Genomic DNA, 17,243 nt, shown 5'->3' on the forward strand with positions numbered 1-17,243 from the left:
TTATGTATTTTTTAATGCTGATTTCAAATCTAAACTTTGTTTGACAGTTTTACAAATAATTAAAAAAAAATAGCAAACTATTTTGTTGCAATAGAGAATGTAATTTTTAAATCTACTTCACAGTTTTAAATCTATGCCACAAATTTAAATTTAAGCAACAGTTATGGGTTTAATAAAATTCTTAATAAAAAAGTATTTGAAAGAAAATAAATTTAAAAGCAGTTCTAAGACTGTCAGATCCTTTTTTACTGATGGAAATAAAGCACAAAGTCTACAATTTTTTATTCATTTATTAAAAATTTTTAAAAGATTTATTATTAAATTTAAATTACTTGTCTAAAATATATGAATCAACTTTTTTTTCTTTAAAGTTACTTTGATATTTTTTTTAAAAATGCAACAAACGAAAGCTTTGAAGTTAAATAAATAAAAAAAATAATACCTCTATATAAATATTTGTTTACAAAGAAAATCACTAACACCATAAATATTAGCAAAAATCGAATATCAAAGAAATATAATGAAAACTCAACAAGAACAACCATTGTCATTAACCTAAATTTTTTTAAAATTCAATTAAAATTAATGTGTACATAATATAAAAATATTATATAGGTAATAATAATAATAAAAATTATATATATATATATATATTATTATCATTATTATAAAAATTATTGTAAATTTACTTTCTTATAAATAACGTCTAACTTACACATCATAATACAAATAAAGTTATGGATTTAGATTGTATTGATTTTAACAATTCTAAAATTCAAATCTATGCAAAAATAACAACTGCCTTGTTTCACTAAAGTCTCTACTTAAAAACAAATGCTTATGAACATTAGAGAAAGTAAAGAAACAAGATTGGTGTTGATCATATACTGTCAAATTCTGCAATGCACAATTTTGATTGTATTATATGTTAGAATTATAAATTGTGTTACTTATAATAAACAAAAGCTGTGTTACTTATAATAAACATAAGCTGTGTTACTTATAATAAACATAAGCTGTGTTACTTATAATAAACATAAGCTGTGTTACTTTTAAAAAATATAAATCAAAATTACAAATTATGTCAAACTTATTAACCACTTTGAGTATATGTACCATATTAAAACACGATTAACCACTTTGAGTATATGTACCATATTAAAACACGATGTGCAAAGTCAGAAATCTGTTTAGCAATTTAAAACTTAAAGATTAGGTTGCTTATTCCTAACTTTACTTCTTTTTTAGTAAACATTTTATTTTTTACTCAAAAAATGAGAAAATTCCCCTTAAAACTACTGATTATTTAGTGAAATAGACAAATGAAGTTTAAAACATAAATTAATGATTGCATTCTTTTAATTTATGACCTAACTTAGAACTTATGACCAAAATTGCTGATTACTTTGTTACACAAAAAAAAAGCCACAAAATAACTTTTTAAAGTTAACATCTTAGATAAGTTTTTTAATAACTAAATTAAGTTAAAACATCTGTTTATAGTATTTAAACTTATCCTTATAATATTCTTTTTAATATTAAAATACAAAAACATAGATATTCTGAGAGATTTTTTTCTATCACTGAATAAGTGATCAGTGATTGAAAAAAAAACTCTTGGGAACTTTTTTTTCTCAATATATTCACCTCACCAAGGCCGAGGGGGCCAAAACAGTTGAGCAGGGTACTTTTGTTTTTTTTTAATTTTTGTTACAACCTCCTCTCAAACCTAATTAAAAAGAAACATATAGAGCGCAATATTACCAGGGATGCAATGGGGATTGAACTTGGAACTGCTCATTTATGTAGCAAGTGCTTTACCACTTCACCATAACTGCATTTACATCACTATCGCATTTATTAATTGTGATGAAACAAATTCTTGTGAACAACCACAAAAATTAAGTATTAAAGTAATTAAAAATCTTTTTGGTCAGCATCAAAATCAAAACATTTAATGAATTCACACATTAAGTAAACTATTAATAAATTTACACAGCTTTAACTCGTGTTACAAAAATTAAAAATTGAAATGTTTATTTGAAATGAAAAAACAGAAGACTTAATGCTTACCAAATATTTAAAAATAAGTTTAAAATTAAAAAAAAAAAATTTTGAAAAAAATGTGACTTTTTTTATCTTGTTTAACTTAAGTTACACTAACAAAACTTCTTTTCTCATTTTTTTGAATTCTACTTTTTTGAGAAAATTTAAACATCTGTCCAATAGTAAACTGAAGATGTTATTTTCATTTTCAGAGTGTGCTTTTAAAAATGTGGTTTATGTATATTCAGAATGTGCTTTATGCAATCATAGTCACAGTGATGAAAAATTTTTGCAAAAGTCTCTTTTTTTATTACACAGTAATAAAAAGAACTTTTTAAACCTTCAAATTAACTCAATTAAAGATTATTACTAAAATCCTCTAAACTTTCTCATGTCTATATAAAAAAATTCTGAAAAATAAATAACATACAAAAAAGAAACTTTTCGATGCTTCCATTTCAATATTCTAAATAAAAGAAAATAATTGAATTAATATAATACTACATTTAATCAAAATTTTTAAATCTCTCTCTTTAGATGTGCGTGCGTGTATATATATATATATATATATATATATATATAAAATATATATATATATATATATATACATATATATATACATATATATATACATATATATATACATATATATATATATATATATATATATATTATATATATATATATATATATATATATATATATATAAATGTACCTGTATATATGTGGATATATGTATATATGTATACAGGTAAATATTTATGTATATATATATTTACCTGAATATCTTATGTAGGTCATATATACAGGTAAATATATATATACATATACATGTATATGTATATGTATATGTATATGTATATATATATATATATATATATATATATATATATATATATATATATATATATATATATATATATATGTATATATGACCTAACTACCAGTTAAGTCATATATACAGGTATACAAATTTTTCTGTTGTGGTGAGAATATTACTTTTTTAAAATTAATCTTGATTTGATTGTTAAGGTCAAACTAAATTCAAAATAAAGGTAGAACAAACAAGAAGTTAATTTTCCGTTTTGAAATTGAAAGAAAAGTCAAAAATGAAAAGCGATTGTCTCTGTCAAGAGCATTGGTGTGATGCTTTTTGCATCAGTTCAACTTAAATTTAAAAAAGACCTATCTGTTTGAGAATGAATTGAAAGATCTCTCTGCTTGAATGTAAATAACACCTGTACCATAAAATTTGAGGCTGACTTTAAACTTTAATAAAAACTTATATAAACATGATAAAAAAAAGATTTTTGGTATGTACATGGAATAAAAAAATACCAGACTTGACTTGGTCAAGTCTGGTATTGGTACCTTGTGCCAGCTTTTGTACAGCATTTAGGTCAAGTATACTGGCACAATAATAAATTTATAAACACTCTTTTAAATAGACCTCTTGGTTTATCGCTTGGTCAGAAAAAACAATAAGTTGATGTGCCCCTTTGTGGGATGAGTATTATATGGGTTAAGTAAAATTACTTGTATGGATGGTGGGGATGCCATCCATACATCCATACAATGCATATAATTTTACTTAACTATGTCTGGTGTCAAATTTTGAACATTTAAATAGTATGTATTATTACTAGCCCTTGTGCTACTTGACCAAATAAAGTAAGACTTATCCTCAATAATAAATTCATAGTCACCATATTTTGAACAAAGTTGACCACATTTTCCATTGCCCCTAAGCCTCTGTTCAGATGTTCTGCCTGGTCTTTTTTTTTATAACAAAAAATAGGCTTTTGAAAAACATTTTAAGATTCGTTTGATGGTGCTTTTGTTACAACCAAGAAATCTAGCAGTCTTTGAAAGTGACACACCTCTAAATGGTTAAACATTTTATTTAATTTGATGCATTTGCTTTGTGTATTAAAAGTAGGTCTTCATCTACTTCCAGCTTTTTGTTTCGGTTTATTTTGATCGTAAACATTCATATATCTATAAACTGTAACTTTTGAATAGTCTTTCATCTTGAACTCTGTTATCTAATCAAAAAATAGAGGAAGATAGAGCTTTAATTTGGTACCAAATACTAATTATCTTATCAAACTTACTAATTGATTATTGCTAAATAAATCTAATAAATTTTATGGCACAGGTGTAAGTTAAAAATTAATATTTCACAAAACTTCCATGGAAAAAATAGAAAAAGTAGACTCCTAATTTCAGTGAATTTTTGAAAAAATAACATCAAGCCAGTTAAGGAGCAAGCTACTTGTAATAAAAAATACTGATGAAAAAGCATGAACAAAGTTGTTACTGCGATACAAAAAACATCTACGAGTTATATTGCAGAAAATTTAAAACTTTGGAGCAAAATATGTAGTTTTATAAAGAACAGAAAAAAATAAGGGAAGTTTGGAATATAAAGTGTTGCACAAATTAGTAAATTTGATACTTTATTTATTTTATCTTTGATATATAATAACATAATATGTTTTTATAGGTAGATTATTATTAAATTTTAAAATAAAGGTGCAGAAACATTTGTCAAAAGAACAAAAACAGTTAAAAGAAATAATTTTAGGGATCACATGAACATAAAAGTATTTTGGTGAATGATGTAACCGAACCACTTAACAAAAATCGTAAATATGGAGTAATGATGGTGGTAGCAGTGCTACAACAAAGGATGAACGAAAGTTGTTTGAAATGAAAACAGCCGCTATGTGTGTTCCAAAATTTTTTGCTATGAGCCTGGAAGAGGTAGCTGATTTGAGCAGAAAGGCTCAAAGCAGCTTTAGAAAATTCTTTGCAAGTGACATTGAAAATTTTTTTTAATGTCATTTAAATGTAGTCATTTAGGTTATTTCATATAAAACTTTATTTTACATATTTGTCATGTCATTATTAGTTACAAGATAAAAATTTTTAACAATTTGTAAATGACTTACGACTCTATACTGTCAAAAAAGAGATTAATATCCTTGAATATGTTTTGCAGCAACATTAATCTAAAAAAGGTTTTCTAATTATCATATTGTATTTTTTAATTTTTAAATATATATAGTTAAAAAGTACACCTTTTTTTACAAAAATAAGCATGTTGTATTCTAATGAGTTTTGTATATAATTACCAGAATTCAGTGTCATTATCATTTTTTTTAAAAAAAAACTTACACACTTACCCACAAGAAAACCATTTGTTATGTGAATAACACAAGCATACTTGTTATTTAAATAACACTGACTTACAAGAAATGGCTTTCTTATGGATCAGCGTTACTTACATAATAACACTAGCATATTTGTTGTGTAAATAACACAAGCATATTTGTGATGTGAATAACACTGACACATAAGAAATGGTTTTGCTGTGGGTCAGTATTATTTACATGACAAATATGCCTAAAGATTCTTTATTAGTAATTTAATGTAAAGTAATTTCTGCTTTGTCTTATATCAAGTTATATTTAAATTAGTAATATCTGTCACCTAATTAAAGATATATTGATCAAATCAACACAGCAACAAAATGATCAAAAAACTATATTGACAAAGTAAAAACATTTGGTTTAATAATGATTTGTTAAAATATATTTCCAAGTTTCCTCAAATTTGCAAAGACTGTTGATATCCACTAAAACTTTTACTGCTTGTTTGACAAAAAGAAGTATATTTAAAAATTAAGGAATATCATCCCAAAACTTTTTAAATGTATTAATACCCTTTAAATGATCTTTAATGACATACTTCAAATATTTACCATTTTGAGGGTTAATCATTTAATTTAAAAACCAGATACCTGCCCATTTTCCATCAATAAGCTTAACAGTCATCTCAATTTGTTTTCTATCTGAAGGAATTAGTATGTTAGCAAGTAATATTTAAACTGTCCGGGAGTTCAGCTCAGCTAATATTTAGTTAACTTTAAAAATTAATTTGGAAATTTCTTTTCATTCCATAAATATTTCACTATGTTAATGAGGTATGTTAGAAACTGCATTTTATCTCTCTATTTCAGTTCATTCTCCTTCCATTTTATACCATTTTTGTCAAAGTTTTTAATTAGCCACATTTACTATGTATTGCTTCAATATCAGGTGAGTTGGTATTACCTCTGAAAAAAATCATCCAGACATAACTTTTATATTCGATCTAATATATGGTGTTGAGAACCTAAATAAAGACACTTTGAAAATATATCATTAATCTCTGTATTACATTTTTTGTTTTCCCAGTATTACCATTTGTAGTGTCATCACAATCATTATTATAGATTCTCTAATTTTATATTCATTACAAAGTTTGATGACTATGTGAAACTGTTGACACACTGTCACAGCATTTTGTTTACTCAGCTTTGCTCAAGCAACAAACTTACTCATTACTACTTTCATGTTTTTCACTGTGTTCTTTTAGAAGTGAAATTAAAGCCATCGATGGAGCAGTTCAAACTTTAACTTTCTTTAAAAGAAGAATTTTCTAGGATCATCAAACTTCATTGTAGCATATCCCACTCTACAGATGTCTAAAAGTGCTTTAAATAGAGATTTTTATCATCAGAATACTGCTAACAACCATCACCTTTTGTTATATCTAATGAAACATAATTTTTCTATTATCCTTGGCATTGATCTTTCATCTATTATTTGAAAATTTTCATTAGCCCAAAACACTCATCTGAAATTTTCATCCTTTCACATTTTTACAGTCTGATACTGAACTAATGCATTGGTTTATTATTTGCCAATTTTTTGCCACAGTCACAGCCATTACAGCCATATTATTTAACATAAATAAAAGTGTAAAATAGAACAAATGTTCATCAAACCAAATGTCACATACATCACTTTAATGTGTGTGAGTTTTTAAAAATGGATATACTGTGGATTTATTGTCATTATTTTCAAAATACAAAAGTTCATCATTTTATAACATGCTCATTTGAGAATCATAAAATTATTTTTTATTTTGTACCCCCTAATATGCACATAATGTATAAATAAAAATTTACGTTTCTACATATTTATTCAAGCGCTCTTTCCTTTTTACTTGCTCTTCATACTTCAATATCTAAATATCCAGAAACTGATTAACTTCTCAGAAAAATATAAACTAAGACATTTTATTTTGTTAAAATACCTGATGATAATAGTTGTCTTTTCTTTCAAATAGATCTTGATACCTTCTTTCAGGTACTGGTTTTTTGCCAACTGATCGAAGCAGCTCAACCAGCATAAAAGGTGGAATTGGAATAATGAATGCAATGAATAAATATACTAAAAAATTTATTAAAATTACCATTACTAATGAATACTACTTAGAATAATTGAATTTATATTAACTAAAATTATAAGAAAAAAATATTCTCTACATAAAATAATTACAAAATACTAATAAATGTTAAATAACAATAATTAATTGTATTACAGTTATGATAAAATAATAAAAAAATTCTTTCATGAAAATTATTAGCCAGTGTTTTTATGTAGCTCCATATATGTTCATTATGTAATGTAGTTGTTTTTATGTTAACTGTGCAATGTTTTTTCAGTTATTGTAACAAATATACAAACATGACATTAATATATAGCGTCAAAAATTTTCTTCATATATATCAAAGTAAAATAAACTTTAAAATTAATCTAAAAATCATTTTAAAAAAAATTGATTTTAAAAGAATTGAATTATAGTAATTAATTTATACTTTGAGAATCAGTGTAAACCAACAACAAAAAAAAAAGGTTAACTGATACTTTTAAAAAAGGTGCCAATCAACCCTAATGATTTTTTATATGATCCATATAGTTTAGATTTTGCTAACCAACATAATCTTGTCTCTCTATACAATTCCTTTACCATACAATTAAGTATATAGTTAATTGAGGGCATTACAAGATTAAAGCTTCTATTATAGACCTGAATGTCTTATAACAAAACCTCAAATAAACAAAACACTTAAATAATACCATTCAAAATTAAAAAATTAAATTTTGTTAAAAAAAAATAACATAAAAATAAATATCTAAAATAAAAAACCGGAATCAATTTATTAGGATCATATAATATCCTGGTTTTACTTGACCTTGTGATATCCTGGATCATTTTTGTATGTGTTTAGTTTATTTATTTTTAAACTCAAGAACATTTTGTATGATAAATTAGGTATAAGAAACAACAACCCATAATAAAATTAAATTTAACTTATCAAGATAAATTTAAAAATATTAAATATAAATTGTTAAGATACATTGTATAATAACTTTTTTTTTTTTTATATATAAAAGTAAAAATAAATAAATTTATTTTTACTTTCATATATTTTTTCAGAAGACATATTTATAAATTATAAAAATATTTATATTTATAAATTATAAAAAAAACAACTTACTCGGATTAAGTAAAATAGCGATGCAAAATACTGACATCCAAAACATTGTAACCATTGGTCTTTTCCATCTAAAAAGTTAAATTCTTTTTTTACAACTTACTGCATAAATATTTTAGATTCATTCATTCAGATAGATTCATTCATGCTCATTCATTTTCAATACATGTTCAAAATGTTTCTATTTAACTAGTATTTCTTCACAATCACCAATAGAAATATATATCAGTAATCTGAAACCCGGATACAAAAAAAGAATATTATATTTAATTATGTTAGTGGTTAATAGCAAAGTTTCCATGGTTTTCTACACCAGTATTAAATTTTTTTTTTTTATCAAAAAAATTATATATAATCATAATATTTTTAATATTTATATTAACCATTTTTATCATCATCACTTTAGCTTTCCTTTTTAAGCTGTTTCTCTAATATAAAAAATCTTGAGCACTTCCTTTCATTTAAAATATGTAAATTTTGTCATGATTCTATAGCACAAGTGTAATATGAAAACTGTAATATGTTATTATTTAGTTTAGCACATGTTGAATGTTGAAATGAGATATTGTTGTCTGACTTTTACATAACAAAACCCATAATATTAATGAAACTTCTCAAATATGAATTGCCTTTCTCAAATTTTTTTTCAGGGTGCTGTAACAAGACCTAATAGTCTTGTCACAGAGCACCCCGGAAGAGCTAGGAAGTAACTAGGAAGTTCAAGCCTCCTCACTGATGGCACTAAATATGCCCAGAATTCGCTCCAAACCCTTGATCTCTTGCTCCTAAAGCAAACGCCCAAACCATTGCACTATGGCTACTTTATATTTAAGTTTATATTAATATTCAAGTTTTTAAATAAAACTAATGATAATCAAAAAAATTTAAAAATTATTCAGCCTTGAGTAATTTCAAGCACTTGAGACACTATTAAAGATGATGTTAACCAATTGTCTTGTACTGTGATAAATGACAGTAAGTTTGGACAAATTAGCAGATCCTTTTCAATGCTTAGCTTTATAGACTTGACTTTTCAAGCCTTTGAATATTGCTTTGTAGCTGATTCTAGCTTCAACCTAAGTATTGTTTTTTGAGCATAAATTAAGGCATAATGATTTTTTGACATGTAAAAACTCTTTTAATTTTATGAATCTGAAAAGATTTATGAGCGCAAGAAATAATCTTTAAATATATTATAATTGATCTATAACTTTGGCGTAAATTGATAATATACTTAAAATATTTCATTTACTATCAACACCTCAAAGTTCATTTTTTGTTCCATGAATTCTGTCATGTTTTGGCAGAAGAAAGTATGTTTCAAATTTACAAAAACGTCAGGAGAAACAAAAATTGTTTGTAACATTGCATAAATTTGGAACATGCTTCTAAACACAATTGTATAAAAAACACACTTTTAATGCACAACTCATGCAGAGTACATATTTTAAGCATTGTAACTTCCCCTTATGAAAATATAATGAGCTTTCTCTCATAAAAACATAACACAATTAAATGTAACATGCTTCCTTATTCCAATTGACACCAGAATTAATATACTTATTTTGAAATAGTTTTCAAACTTATATTCACCACTTAAAAGCATTTTATATTTTTCTTTCTCCAAGCTAAATTACCATACTAATACAAACAGTACTCGTTTGTTTGGAATTGTCAAGTAGAAAAAGATGCAATAACCAAAATGCTTTGTTGGAATAAATATAAAATAAACCTAAAGCACTATAAACTAGGTCTAAGTTATTTGTAAAAAATGTTGCATTACTTACATGTTGATACATCATTTGCTGAGAATATAATAAAATTTTTACTTGGTTCGTTTTAATCTGTTGGCCGCTACAATTGAACTGTTTGACAATATAACTTTCCGGTAATAGAAGCCCCAAGTTCTAACAGTTTTTAAAAAATGTTGCATTAGTCTACCAATATTTCAATTCAAAATAAGCAATGATGTATTGGTCTAACCATGTTGGTACCCTTATCAATTATTGACTAATACTTAATGGAACTTAATATAAACAATTCAATTAACAACTCAGTATTTAAGTACTTATGTATACATTTTACAGTTTAAATTCTTTTATAATTTCAATTTTTTTTTTTTAATTTCAGTAAACTTGATAAATAAAATAAATGTTCATCAGTGTTTCAGCTTTTTAACATTTTTTTTCAAAAGCTATATTAGAAAAAAAATTTTTTTTTTTAAAGTTTTAAAATTGTTTTTGTTACAAGATTGATCTAAAAGATCGATTATCTAAACAAACAAAAAAAATCAATGACGACATATACTAAAACTCATAAGAATAAAACGCACTTGACAAATTTATTATGTAGATTGCAGTGTATATTATAAAGATTACTTGGCCTACAACAAAATGCAAAAGGCAAGCTTTGACTAAAATAAAAAAGTTAATTTTTCTTGGTATGCATTTATTCTTTTATTTTAATCAAAAAAATTTAGCCTAAATATTTTTTTTTTAAATCATTCTCTTTATTTTGAACACAACATATCTCAAAGGTTTGGGATCCCTTTAAAGCTATAGACTTTACTTAGTTACAGACTTTTCTTAAAAGACTGTAACTAAGTTTCTCTTTTTTATGTTGCCTATGATTGTTTAGTGTCACAGTATCATTTGAAATTAAACTAAAAATTAAAGAAAGGAGGAAAAATTATTTTTTTACTAAATATTAGAAAATTCATATTTATATACATTTTAATGCAGCAAAAATACTTGTACAAAAAAACAACAAGTAAATCATTTTTCAAAGCTTTTTTTTACATATTTTTATATTTGTAATTGAATTTTTACCATCATACATTAAACTACGCTATAAAATTTTTTTTTTAAAAAAAACCTTTAAGTGTAATTGAGTGAAAATTTTGCAGATTTTGCACTATTTTTTTAATTCTTATAAAATGATAAAACTTACTGTATAATTGATTTTATATAGCTGGCCATCTTGCTGATTATCTGAACTCGGTTTTTAATCTTTTCAACATGTAGAATTAGCTGGCCAACATCACATTTTTGCATGTCATTGTCATCAATGGTTTCACCATCATTTATAAGAACAGACATTTTACTATAACATTTTTTTAAACTATTAATGCTATTTAAAATCTTTAAAATATCATTGAAAAGATTAAAAATTTATGCAAGTTAACATGTTAAGCGATATATATTTAATTAACATCACTGCTAACTTAATATATATCAATGGTAGCTAACAATCTTATATAAATATGATAGCTAACAATATAAATCTACTATTTTAAACTAAATAAAACAATTTTAATTTTTCCTTATACTTTAGAAATGCTATCTAATATTTAAAAATTATTTATTACAAAATTTTGACTTTGTTTTTAATAAATTTGTTTTTATTTTAATCAAACGAGAATATCTCGCTTTTCGTTTGTCTGCATCGTTCAGTTTTTTTTTCTTTTTTTGTTTCGAAAGATTCATTCCCAGAGCCGCATCAATTTCTTTTTCAATGATCTTGTGCTGATGTGCCTCATATCGTTGTTTCTTCTTTAACTCCTATAAAATTTTACATAGCAACTAAAATCAAAGTATACTCAATTAAAATACTAAACATAAATATCAAAAACAAATGTTTTTGTTTATAGTTAAACAAACGGAACTAGTTACCACAAAAAATAGCGGGAAAAAAATTGAACTTATTTAAATGTCTTATAAGAAAATAGAAAATAATTATAAGAAATATTTATATAAAATTTAAAAAGCTTTAAAATAACAACTATCATTTTACACTATACACAAATAATTGTTATGTATCACAGAATGTTTACTATTATTAATTATATAACTATAAGCTCTAGATCTTTTGAATAGAATAAGCTTTTGAACTTCTAGTTTCTGCTCAATGAACTGATTGGCTAATGTTACACCTCTGACAATAAACTGATTAGTGTATGATTAGCCAATCAGTTCATCATCAAAAAAAAACACACATACACAAAAAAAAAAAAAAAAAACAACCTAAAATTACCTCAATCTTATCCTTTTCATTTATAGGTATTCCCATCAGATCTCTTTCTATAATTTTTCCATGAAAAGGACATTTTATGTTATCTGTTCTTGAGCATTGCTTTCCATTACTTAGCATAAAACCACAAGTTCTCTTTTGTTCACAACTAAATTTAATTTAATATTTTTTAGACACTAACATGTAGTAGAATACATTATATAGAATATTAATTTTTTTTTTCTTAATGAATATTAATAAAATATGCACAAACAAAAGTATCTGGACAGAACTAAACTATTAAAATTAGAATGCTTTATAAGGCTTTTATTTAATTTATAATTAACAGTAAATAAAAATTTAAATATTTTAAAAATAAAAATAGGCTTTTTTTGAATAAATGTTAAAATGCTAAAACAAAATGAAAGTTTAACTGTCAAAGAAGCGATGCTACATTTGATTGAGCAAGGCAGATTAGAAGAAACATTACTGCCCAATTTGCAATCGGAAAATCAACAGTTGCAGATATATAAAAGATATAAGGAAAGAAATAACAATTTAGTATCTCCAAAGTCAGGGTGGCTATGAATTACATCTGAAAGACAAGATATAAGTTTAACTTGCGTCTTGAAAAATGCTGCCTTGTTAAATGTTGAAATGAAAAAAAAAAATGAATTGTAGGGTTGACACAATCAAGCATTGTTTAAGGTCTATTTGGAAGACGTTTGGTAAAAAAAAATCTTTTATTTCTATAAAGAATCAAAAGCACACGACCCAAATATTTTTCAACCCATGTGAAAAATATTTTTTAGCTCAAAATAAAAATTCAATTAATATAATGCCTTTACAAAATCTATATCTGATCAATTATCTATGGGAACACCTTGATAGACAAATTTCTGATGAAAAACCAACAAGTAAAAATGATTTATTTGATATTCCGAAACTAAAATGAGAAAAGTTCAACATTATTGTTATTTTAATTAGAAAGTTTGTGGACTTCTGAAAGATGGCTTCTGGACAAAGTATACTTTACTTTTAATAATACAATGTTTCAAAAAAAAAATTACTTAAATATTTTTTTGAAAATATTTAAGTAATTTGATATTCTAGTGAAAATTTGAGAAAAATTGGACATTTTTACATGGTTTACCTAATAACACTAGGAATTTTCACTCTATATACATATTTTTGCTTTCTATATAGATACAAATTTGTATTAAAACTCAAAATATATAAAATATAAAAATTTATATATGACAAATATAAATGATTAAATACATAACAAAATATAAATAATTAAATACATAACAGAGTGTAAATAACTACTGTACAAGAAATGTACAACTTTAATTGAGAATTTTTTAGTTTTTCTAACTTTTTATAACCACATAAGTGCAACCATTTTGAACTTTTTTTTTTACACTTACATTCAAATTATATAAATGAAACTGCATTAGAAGATGACTTGATAATAACACCGGGGAACAAAATTTTTGCAGATTTAGGTCTGACAATTGTTTTTAACTAATTTTTTGGTGGGGAATTTAATACTGATTTTAGTTTTTCTTCACTATGTCAAGTTTTTTAACCAAAAAATCCTCCTTTTTTTAAAAACTATGAAAAATATAGAACTTATTAATGATATGTGGCCACATTATATAAAAATATCTTTCTTTACAGAGACCCAAACTACGTGCCAAATCATTCAATTTATACTGAATCCCCTATGACCTGAATGCTGAAAATTTCAAAATCTATATCATTGTTGTCATGGCATTCTTCAACACTGATCAGGTCTTCTACATGAGGTAATTGTTCAAAACCTGGCACTGGAATTTCAACAGAATGTGACATTAGTTTTATTTTTCTTGTTAAATCCTGATGTTTTCACTAAACAAAAATGATGTTTTTCCTCTGACTTAGAATCATGAAACAACTACAAATATAGCAAAAGGTGTCAGGGTTGTTTATACATTTACAATGTAAAGAAATAGTAGCAGACATGATCTGAAATAAAGTGATATATTTATATGCCTATGTAAATAAGTAAAACACTGGAAATTTCTTTATCTGTAGAGTAAACAGTAAATAAAAAATAAAATCAGCGTGCTAATTTTAGTTAAAATCAACATAAAAAAGTCAACAGAATGTTGACTTTTTTATGCTGATTATGTTTTTTATGTATTTTTTATCTTATGCAAAAGTTTTCAAATTGTTTCCCAGTGTAATTCTAGAAGCATCCTTCATTTTGTGATTTGCTTGCATCTTCTGTTAGAATCAAATTTTCTGCTAGAATCATTATCTTTAAAGTCTGTAAGAAACTTTTAAATTTTTGATCAGGATCTGTACCATAGCCAAATTTATATTCATATATAGAACATCTTAAATCCATAAGCGAAGCATCTTCTTACAACTAAAATATCATCATCTTTTTACACCCAAAATATCATTTTCCAATTTTAAGTTTTATTTAATGTAAGCAATGAATAATAAAAAGCTTTTCATTTGCGTTTTTACTTCTCAAAAAACTGTTAAATTCATATTGGTGGCTTAGTATATGCATTCTGAAAAATAATTTACAAACGCCCAGGCCAAATACATCGGAGACTAAAATTTGCTAAAATTTGCCAACAAAATACTTTCTTAAACACATGGATGCCATTGAAAAATTCCATTCCAAAGTAACATGAAGACATATTTTTTATCTTTGTTTTTTTGATTCAGTATATAGTTTTTTATTATCAAAAAACTATATACTGAATGAAAAAATATATATTCTGACCTATTTTTGTTTGATTTTATTAACATACACATTTTGAAATACACACAAACACACACATTATCTAATCAGACTTACTGAGCACTAGGCTTGTTTTCAGTGTTTTCAACTTCTAAAAAATTTGTAAAAAAAAAAAAAAAATTAATAGTAATTTATGTATTGATTATTAAAACAAATTATTATGTTAAAAAATATGTGATATGTTAGAAAGTAAGAGTAAATTAATGAGGGTTGTATTTGCTTGCAAAATATATAAAAAACCAAAAAAAAAAAATGTACCTATAACAAATTCCTTTTCTGGCACATCAATAAAATCATTTTCCTCATCAAGTTCTTCAACAATATCTAACTCTTGGTACTTGTCTTGTGCTGCAGACAACAGATTTTTTAATTTTAATATTTTGGTTATTTTTTCATGATTAGATGAATCATATTTAGTAAGGATATTTAGCCATCTTTTGACTTGGACAATTTGTTTGACACTTTCTGTATACAAATCTTGCATTGATTTAATAATATCCTTATTAGATGAATCCTCTTTTACAATAAGAACATTATTTAGTTCAATATCTATAGCATAAGATTTTACAGCTAAACCAGTTTCATTTCTCATATTACCAACAACAAAGTTAGTTTGGGATAAATCCATATCACACACATCTATATTCTCTGAACTAATATTGTTTGGAATTAAAAGAGTATAACACTCTTCCAATTGTTTAACAGTTGACATCATATTTTCAAAAGAATCAGATAACTGTTTGTCTAAAACATCAAGTTTGGTTTTCATAATTCTTTCTTCTGTCTCTTTTTCTTGTGTAACCTTTTGTTTCGATTCTAAAGATCTAATAGATATATCAGAAAAATCAATGCCTCTAACATTCTTCAAGTAATCAAGTCCTAGCTGAAGTCGCCTGTATTCATTAGAAAATCCTTTATACCAACTGTAAAAAGTATTCAGAGTAAACAACTTTAACTCTTTGGCAACTCCAGCAGGTAATGGTAAAGGATACATTCGTGGTTCAGTTTCCAAAGTTAAAGCAAAAAACTTCCGTAAATTGTTTAATAACAAACATCGAAATAAATGCGAACAAGAAAACAACTCATCTGCGATTAAGACACATGAATAGCGAATCTGAGAATGTTCTTTTTCTAACTGTTTTAACAACATTTTAAATACAATTTTAATGTTTTTGCTTGATAGTTTGCAATGAAATTTTATAAATTTTATACTTGTTTCGTCAAGATGCATTTTACCTGAGGTTGTTATTTCTTCAATGGCATCAAATAGTTCATTTTTTATGTCAATTTCATTCATATTTTAAACCTAAATAAAATTACCAATAGCAATAGGCAATAATACTAATATTCTGATACCATTGTTACATATTTTTATTTATTACAAATTTATTTTAATTATTAATTACAAATTTTTATATATTTCTATAGAGATATAATAAAAAGTTTTTAAAGTTGAAATATTTATAAAAATTTTAAAAAACATAATTTTTATTCTATTTTCACAACATAATGGTTTTAACTGATAAATAAAAAAATTAACAAAAAACATGTCATGCCATATTCATGTAATTGTTGAACTTGTGTTCAACAATTACATGAATTTACATTGTGTAACCAGCCTTTTTTCCGATTCTGCGCAATTAGCAATGAACATAATATAGTCATGAATAAAAGTCAAAAACAAACAAAATGCCTGCCTAAACCCTCACCATCAGTCAATGTATGTACACTCCACTGAATGTTCTCCCTAATGGTCACTCAAAGTATGTACATCAAAAGAATGTAAAAGCTGCTGATTATGCAAACTCAGCAAAACATTTAATCCAGACGGTTTTGTAGACAAAAATGAAAAAAAAAGACAAACTCAAATCCTCAAACTCTCAGCCATTGTATTTACGGCTCCACATTTCTGTATAACAGTTTTTTTTGTATCTGAATATCTTATTTTTGATAAATAGAACTTTTAATTTAACATGAAATTAATCCTGTTTTGAT

General features: G+C 24.9%; 2 protein-coding genes across 6 annotated transcripts in view; both read right to left on the bottom strand.

Annotated features, from left to right (window-relative positions):
- LOC100202062 (protrudin) overlaps positions 1-11,575 on the bottom strand; it is a 32,082-nt gene extending 20,507 nt beyond the window's left edge. For 4 of the 5 annotated variants that reach the window (XR_010640859.1, XM_065805783.1, XM_065805781.1 and 1 more), the window contains exons 1-7: positions 11,387-11,575; positions 8,441-8,508; positions 7,192-7,328; positions 7,064-7,122; positions 5,001-5,060; positions 2,477-2,512; positions 443-555 (exon numbers count right to left, since the gene is read on the bottom strand). Coding sequence is in view for 4 of the 5 variants with exons in the window: in XM_065805783.1 (XP_065661855.1) it covers positions 443-555; positions 2,477-2,512; positions 5,001-5,060; positions 7,064-7,122; positions 7,192-7,328; positions 8,441-8,508; positions 11,387-11,535 (622 nt within the window). In the remaining variant the exon portion in view is untranslated. The remainder of the gene's footprint in view (positions 1-442; positions 556-2,476; positions 2,513-5,000; positions 5,061-7,063; positions 7,123-7,191; positions 7,329-8,440; positions 8,509-11,386) is intronic. The other variant, XM_065805782.1, reaches the window with a different exon arrangement.
- Positions 11,576-11,752: 177 nt separating this feature from the next.
- LOC105846731 (UV-stimulated scaffold protein A) lies at positions 11,753-16,562 on the bottom strand. The gene is made up of 4 exons (XM_065805780.1): positions 15,507-16,562; positions 15,306-15,339; positions 12,470-12,614; positions 11,753-11,997 (listed from the first exon to the last, which is right to left on the bottom strand). The coding sequence occupies exons 1-4, from the start codon at positions 16,543-16,545 to the stop codon at positions 11,794-11,796; spliced, it is 1,422 nt and encodes a 473-aa protein (XP_065661852.1). The 5' UTR covers positions 16,546-16,562; the 3' UTR covers positions 11,753-11,793.
- Between the last annotated feature and the right edge of the window lie 681 nt (positions 16,563-17,243).

The sequence above is a fragment of the Hydra vulgaris genome, chromosome 09 (assembly GCF_038396675.1).
Source record: "Hydra vulgaris chromosome 09, alternate assembly HydraT2T_AEP".
Classification (NCBI taxonomy): Eukaryota; Metazoa; Cnidaria; class Hydrozoa; order Anthoathecata; family Hydridae; genus Hydra; species Hydra vulgaris.